The 7,774-nt window shown below is 34.4% G+C and overlaps 2 protein-coding genes across 2 annotated transcripts; both read right to left on the reverse strand.

Annotated features, from left to right (window-relative positions):
• Positions 1-3,579: 3,579 nt before the first annotated feature.
• Positions 3,580-5,768, reverse strand: LOC116029717 (heavy metal-associated isoprenylated plant protein 37-like). The gene is made up of 3 exons (XM_031271760.1): positions 5,627-5,768; positions 4,443-4,600; positions 3,580-3,834 (listed from the first exon to the last, which is right to left on the reverse strand). The coding sequence occupies exons 1-3, from the start codon at positions 5,766-5,768 to the stop codon at positions 3,580-3,582; spliced, it is 555 nt and encodes a 184-aa protein (XP_031127620.1).
• Positions 5,769-5,799: 31 nt separating this feature from the next.
• On the reverse strand, positions 5,800-6,979 carry LOC116029718 (heavy metal-associated isoprenylated plant protein 37-like). Its single transcript, XM_031271762.1, has 3 exons — positions 6,958-6,979; positions 6,663-6,820; positions 5,800-6,054 (listed from the first exon to the last, which is right to left on the reverse strand). The coding sequence occupies exons 1-3, from the start codon at positions 6,977-6,979 to the stop codon at positions 5,800-5,802; spliced, it is 435 nt and encodes a 144-aa protein (XP_031127622.1).
• Between the last annotated feature and the right edge of the window lie 795 nt (positions 6,980-7,774).

Raw genomic sequence — 7,774 nt, forward strand, 5'->3', positions numbered from 1 at the left:
TGAAATGTATTACAGGTGCAAGTGAATTATACAGTGAGCATCAATACTAAGTGCACCTAATGTTATAACTAGGTGCAACCTATGTTATAACTAAGTGCAACCTATGTTATAACTCGGTGCACCTAGATTGCACCCAGGTGCATGAATATTAACAAGGTAAATTACTTGCATTTGTAAGTGAAAGTATTTGCGAAAATAGGTACATGAAAATTAATAAGGTAAATTACTTGCACTTGTAAGTGAAAATAGGTGCGAAAATAGGTGCACTTGTAAGTAAAACTAGGTGCACCAAAGTTCCAGTTATTTACGAAAATGCCACCGCGTCATTTTTTTAGAATTGCATCTGATTCGTTGATCTGGACACGTGGACGGCTGTGGAGCGTTCTCATTTCCTACTTGGGTGGTAGTTCGCACGAGAGTGCAACCCTATATATATATATACTAGTTTTTCTTATGCGCGATGCGCAAAAAATAGGTGCCCAATATTAGTATTTTATATTAAAATTTTAAATTTATTTAAATTTTAATATAGTAAATAATAATAATAATAATAATGTAAAATATTTTTATAAATTAGATATTTATATTTTTAAAAATAACTAATATATAACTCTAATATTTAATGTTATATATTATTATTATTATTGAAGAAGATAAGAAAATATATGGTGGATGCATGTGCATAGTAATAATAGTGGAAAAGATAACGGAAGTTATAACGGTAGGGGTATATTTGTCTAAAATATTATGTAGTACAACTTTTATAGCATAATATACAAAAAAACTTAACGGAAAAAATGGACATAAATGAGGGGTATAACTTTCATTCACATTTATTATGTTCTTAGATATATATATATATATGACTGGTTCTGTTACTTTAATTATGTAATATGTCATTATGTTAAATATTATTATAATATTCTTGAACTATTTGGTATATTAAAGGTATTATTGTATTGTTAAATAAATAGTATACATAAAAATAATAATTTATGCATAATACATTAAATATAGATTGGTAATTATCAAGTTAGTAGACCGTATTACTGAAGGTGAGATAATGACTTGTGTTAACAAATGATTTAAAGTGTTGATTCCCCGCATGTCTATGACACTATCTGATTCAAGATTGCCACTCAAATTTTAAAGAAGACAGTTTTAGTTGCTGCTGTCTTGCAATGACCATTAATACCTTTGTATATTAAAAATCTCATTTTTCTATGAATTATAAATAATACTATATAAAAGGTCCAACAAAAATAGAGTAGATACAAAAGGTTGGTCCAAACATGGGCTATTTATCACATAGGAAGGGAGCTCAACCCAACATGCATATGTTGGCAAAGCTGATTGACTGCAAAGGACAGATCTAGACATGTGACTGTAAGATACTGCATTGCTCCAGCAAAACTCATGTACTTAGTAGGATCATCATATAAATCTACATCAATAGGGACAGATTTCGAGATAGGAATAGGCGCTGATAAAGGTTTGCAGTCTGTCATACCAGCGCGTTTTAAAATATCTGTCATATAACGCTTTTGAGAAAGTAACATACCATCATCACAGTTAACTGTCTCAATACCAAGAAAGAACTCATACCCCACCAAGATCTCTGATTTTAAAAACAGTAGACAATTTAGATAGTAGCATATTACGGATGAGAATGGTATAATTGTATTGAATAATGTAAATTACAAAGATACAAAGATTGCAAGTATATATACAAAATAGAGTCTCAGGAGCCACAAGGAGACTAGCTAGGATAGGGAATCATAATCTAACTTTAATACATAAAGTCCTAATAAGGGCAGTCTTGAATTTCTATTCCTTGTGGCTCCTAGCCTAGGGTATGTATAAATAGACCCCTATACATGGGGTGAACAAACAATTTTCACCTTTTCAGCAATACAATACCCATATAAATAAACGATTATTAACATTAAGGCTTAAAATATTATTATATTTCAAGAATCAAACTTGAAAATAAATTCTACAATTTAATTTAAAACTTTTAAGCATTCCATAATGAACACTTACATCAATGTATAATATATAGTATTGTATATTAAATTTTTATTTTAGTAATTAAAATTAGGATTATTAGCGTAAAAATTAATGCAAACACTTTTGCTGTGATCAAGAAGTGTATTCAAACCTTTTAATTTAGTGAAAAAATTAAAACATTTGTATCAATTACTTCCAATTATAGTGTTTAATCATAAAAATACTTCAATCTATTTGTTTAAGTATTAATTGGTAGCTATAATATTTTAATATGCCTTTATTGCTTTGTTTAAATAGTTTATTTTAAACTTTTAGTTGTATATAAATTAAGTATATATTTTGATATAGAGCACATTTTCGTAGAAATGATTTATGTTGTAATTTAAAAAAAAAAAATCATATAAGGCATAAAGATGCTTAAATGCTTAAAAGAATTTTATGCTGGTTACAAAACATTACTCAAAAACACATTATCTTGATGAATGCAGGCAATATATCACTGTATTTAGATGTTATATATCACATAAATTTATAATGAATTCCAAGTTTTAATTTATTGTATTTATATGTGATGGATTTAATTAACCCGGGTAGCCCAAATTAATAAACTCGATAAAATTATAGGTTGTATGACAAGTGTGGATCAAAGTGTACTTCGGAGGTACTTTTATATATTGAACAAATGATAAAGCTATTACAAGATTGGTAATAACAGCACAAAGATGTCGTTAGGACAAAGAAGTGGAAGATGTCTTGTTTAGACAATGTTACATGTTTATATACTAGCTGTAGGCCTAACAACCCGGAGAAAACCCCTCGAGCGGGGACCGCCTCCTGCGCCGGAAAGACCGCGTCAACCACGACCCGGGAGTCCTAGGCCGAGCCCAGAGCTCGGCCCAGCCGACGTGAGGTCGGCCCAGACGACCTCGCGGAGGTCGGCCCTGGGCCGAATGGACCCGGGTCGGGTGACCCTTGACCCGCGCTCCGTGCTAACTCCGTGGCGGGTCCGGGTATGATTTATCCATCAATATGTCCTTTGCTATGAACAGATTGGACAAGCAGGCTGCAGAAGGTTATGGATCGATTGATGATGGCCATGAACACTGTACTAGCTGTAAACAAGAAGGGGGTGGCGATCGGTAAACAAGAAGGTTATGTATAAATTTGCTTGGCGGGCATGTCGACCCCTAGGCGAATCATAAACTCCAGCAAAGGTTCCGGTCGTGGATGGATCCATTTCCTTCATTGAAGCAGTGGTGGAGGATGCTCTTTCAAGTTCAAGTCCAACTATATATCTTGGCTGCTTCATTTAATTGGCTGGATGTTTCTGATCAGAGCTGGTCTGGGGTGGAGGAGGTTTCCGATTAGAGCTTCATAGCTAGCATCTTGGAAACACCCAGCATGCACAGCCGCGCCACCAATTTGCACGGTTGTTTCACAAGCTGTGCCACAAACTTGCACAACTGCTTCACAAACTGTGCCACCAACTTGCACGGCTGCTCCACCGTGCAATTGTCATCCTCTTCTGTTGTACTCATATCCTAGGAAATTACTGTATGATGATCATTATCATTTCCCTCCTCGATCTCTTGCATTGGCATCCATATTCATATCCTTTTCTTTCTTTACATCTTTCTGGAATTTACTAAAGATATTGATATCTATATCCTCTTCTTTCTTAACATCTTTCTTAACAATACTATAGATATCTGCCTCCAAAACAAATACATCATGACTCTCATCACCACTGCCCTTTCTTATAAACTCTACCACTCTAGCATGTTCACCTTCCATCCCTATCTTTTCACAACCGGAATGGGTCAACTACAAAGAAATCAAACACTGCATCACAACCGCTAAAGATAAAAAAACAATTGGTCTCCGTTTATGACATAGTTATCCTTCACGACTTTTTCCCATCCATTCCCAAAAAAACATAACATCTCCAATTTTTGATAACTCTATCTCCCAAACTTTCTTTTCACGATTCCTGGGTAAAACCTTCCTTTTCAAATTTCTTCTCGTCAAAATGCTACAAGAAGAAGAAGAATTAAAAAGAAAGAGGAGATGACAGCAGTGGTGGACTGTGACGGTGGCCATGAGGAGGAGAAGAAGACGCTAGTGATGGTGGTGAGAGGAGGAGAAAGAGAAAAGAAAAATTAGCAGATTTGAATTAAAAAAGGATACAAACAGACAGAGGTAGGTGTGTGGGTAGTGGGGCCTGGCACCACCCCCTTCTAAAAAATTTTAATAAATACTTACAAATCTAAATTAAAAAATGATACGACGAGGGGCGGAGGTAGGTGGGTGGGTAGTAGGGCCTCCGCACCTCCCCACCCTTACAAATCTAAATTTAGAAAAGATATGATCAGGGGTGGAGGCAGGTGGGTGAGTAGAGGGACCTTGGCACCACCCCTTCTTCTTTTTGGTACCTTTGCCTCAACCTGCATGCCACTATTTTGCTTGGGGTCACCAATTAGCTCAGCATGCTTGCCGTTCTTGTTCGGCGTTCTAATCAACGTCTCTAGCTCCACATCGCCGAAGATGGTGACCTTGCCCATCTCCGCTTCCAATTTTATGATGTACACGCCTACTCATACATAACAAAAATTCAAAGTAATTATCAAGAAATAAGAACAATTTCGTAAACTTTTTGGATATTTTAATTTGGGTAATATATTTATGTATGTATAATATACCATAAATCTTTTGCAAGATTATTAATACCTTTGTATATTAAAAATCCCATTTTTCTATAAATTATAAATAATACTATATAAATTTAACTTTTATTTTTATAATATTTTACTATAATAATATAACTTATATATTTTCACAAATTTGTCCGTGCATCGCACGGGATATATATATATATATATATATATATATATATATAGGGTCACACTTGTGTGAGACCGTCTCACGGATCCTTATTCGTGAGACGGGTCGGGTCAAAACACCATGCAAATGTCATACTTATATATGCAAATCTCATACTTATATGCTCAAATATAACACTAATCAAAAATACAATTTTTGTTACTTATAAGAGAAAAAGTAATACATTTTTCATAATAAGTAATGTTAACAAGTGTCTCTCACTTATAAGGGCAAATATAATACTTTTGAGGGAAAATGTAATACTCTTAAATCGAAATGTAAAGTATTGTATTTCCCTTAAAAGTATTACATTTACCCTAATAAGTAACAAAAATTTTATTCCTGATTAGTATTACATTTGACCATATAAGTATGACATTTGTGCATATAAGTGTTACATTTGTATCGTGACTCGACCCGACCGGACCCGTCTCATTGTGAGACGGTCTCACACAAGTTTTTGCCATATATATATATATATATATATATATATATATATATATATATATATATATATATATATANCCCTAGGCGAATCATAAACTCCAGCAAAGGTTCCGGTCGTGGATGGATCCATTTCCTTCATTGAAGCAGTGGTGGAGGATGCTCTTTCAAGTTCAAGTCCAACTATATATCTTGGCTGCTTCATTTAATTGGCTGGATGTTTCTGATCAGAGCTGGTCTGGGGTGGAGGAGGTTTCCGATTAGAGCTTCATAGCTAGCATCTTGGAAACACCCAGCATGCACAGCCGCGCCACCAATTTGCACGGTTGTTTCACAAGCTGTGCCACAAACTTGCACAACTGCTTCACAAACTGTGCCACCAACTTGCACGGCTGCTCCACCGTGCAATTGTCATCCTCTTCTGTTGTACTCATATCCTAGGAAATTACTGTATGATGATCATTATCATTTCCCTCCTCGATCTCTTGCATTGGCATCCATATTCATATCCTTTTCTTTCTTTACATCTTTCTGGAATTTACTAAAGATATTGATATCTATATCCTCTTCTTTCTTAACATCTTTCTTAACAATACTATAGATATCTGCCTCCAAAACAAATACATCATGACTCTCATCACCACTGCCCTTTCTTATAAACTCTACCACTCTAGCATGTTCACCTTCCATCCCTATCTTTTCACAACCGGAATGGGTCAACTACAAAGAAATCAAACACTGCATCACAACCGCTAAAGATAAAAAAACAATTGGTCTCCGTTTATGACATAGTTATCCTTCACGACTTTTTCCCATCCATTCCCAAAAAAACATAACATCTCCAATTTTTGATAACTCTATCTCCCAAACTTTCTTTTCACGATTCCTGGGTAAAACCTTCCTTTTCAAATTTCTTCTCGTCAAAATGCTACAAGAAGAAGAAGAATTAAAAAGAAAGAGGAGATGACAGCAGTGGTGGACTGTGACGGTGGCCATGAGGAGGAGAAGAAGACGCTAGTGATGGTGGTGAGAGGAGGAGAAAGAGAAAAGAAAAATTAGCAGATTTGAATTAAAAAAGGATACAAACAGACAGAGGTAGGTGTGTGGGTAGTGGGGCCTGGCACCACCCCCTTCTAAAAAATTTTAATAAATACTTACAAATCTAAATTAAAAAATGATACGACGAGGGGCGGAGGTAGGTGGGTGGGTAGTAGGGCCTCCGCACCTCCCCACCCTTACAAATCTAAATTTAGAAAAGATATGATCAGGGGTGGAGGCAGGTGGGTGAGTAGAGGGACCTTGGCACCACCCCTTCTTCTTTTTGGTACCTTTGCCTCAACCTGCATGCCACTATTTTGCTTGGGGTCACCAATTAGCTCAGCATGCTTGCCGTTCTTGTTCGGCGTTCTAATCAACGTCTCTAGCTCCACATCGCCGAAGATGGTGACCTTGCCCATCTCCGCTTCCAATTTTATGATGTACACGCCTACTCATACATAACAAAAATTCAAAGTAATTATCAAGAAATAAGAACAATTTCGTAAACTTTTTGGATATTTTAATTTGGGTAATATATTTATGTATGTATAATATACCATAAATCTTTTGCAAGATTATTAATACCTTTGTATATTAAAAATCCCATTTTTCTATAAATTATAAATAATACTATATAAATTTAACTTTTATTTTTATAATATTTTACTATAATAATATAACTTATATATTTTCACAAATTTGTCCGTGCATCGCACGGGATATATATATATATATATATATATATATATATATAGGGTCACACTTGTGTGAGACCGTCTCACGGATCCTTATTCGTGAGACGGGTCGGGTCAAAACACCATGCAAATGTCATACTTATATATGCAAATCTCATACTTATATGCTCAAATATAACACTAATCAAAAATACAATTTTTGTTACTTATAAGAGAAAAAGTAATACATTTTTCATAATAAGTAATGTTAACAAGTGTCTCTCANCACCATGCAAATGTCATACTTATATGTGCAAATCTCACACTTATATGCTCAAATATAACACTAATCAAAAATACAATTTTTGTTACTTATAAGAGAAAAAGTAATACATTTTTCATAATAAGTAATGTTAACAAGTGTCTCTCACTTATAAGGGCAAATATAATACTTTTGAGGGAAAATGTAATACTCTTAAATCGAAATGTAAAGTATTGTATTTCCCTTAAAAGTATTACATTTACCCTAATAAGTAACAAAAATTTTATTCCTGATTAGTATTACATTTGACCATATAAGTATGACATTTGTGCATATAAGTGTTACATTTGTATCGTGACTCGACCCGACCGGACCCGTCTCATTGTGAGACGGTCTCACACAAGTTTTTGCCATATATATATATATATATATATATATATATATATATATATATATATATATATAT

This window comes from Ipomoea triloba, chromosome 9 (genome assembly GCF_003576645.1).
Source record: "Ipomoea triloba cultivar NCNSP0323 chromosome 9, ASM357664v1".
Classification (NCBI taxonomy): domain Eukaryota; kingdom Viridiplantae; phylum Streptophyta; class Magnoliopsida; order Solanales; family Convolvulaceae; genus Ipomoea; species Ipomoea triloba.

Coding starts and splice junctions, on each gene's coding strand:
- LOC116029718 (XM_031271762.1), bottom strand. CDS start 6,979: ATGGGATTTTTAATATACAAAG. Junction 6,821..6,957: donor GGGATTTTTAATATACAAAG/GTATTAATAATC, acceptor ATGTATGAGTAG/GCGTGTACATCATAAAATTG. Junction 6,055..6,662: donor GCATGCAGGTTGAGGCAAAG/GTACCAAAAAGA, acceptor ATTTCTTTGTAG/TTGACCCATTCCGGTTGTGA.
- LOC116029717 (XM_031271760.1), bottom strand. CDS start 5,768: ATGAGTACAACAGAAGAGGATGACAATTGCACGGTGGAGCAGCCGTGC. Junction 4,601..5,626: donor GGCGCGGCTGTGCATGCTGG/GTGTTTCCAAGA, acceptor ATGTATGAGTAG/GCGTGTACATCATAAAATTG. Junction 3,835..4,442: donor GCATGCAGGTTGAGGCAAAG/GTACCAAAAAGA, acceptor ATTTCTTTGTAG/TTGACCCATTCCGGTTGTGA.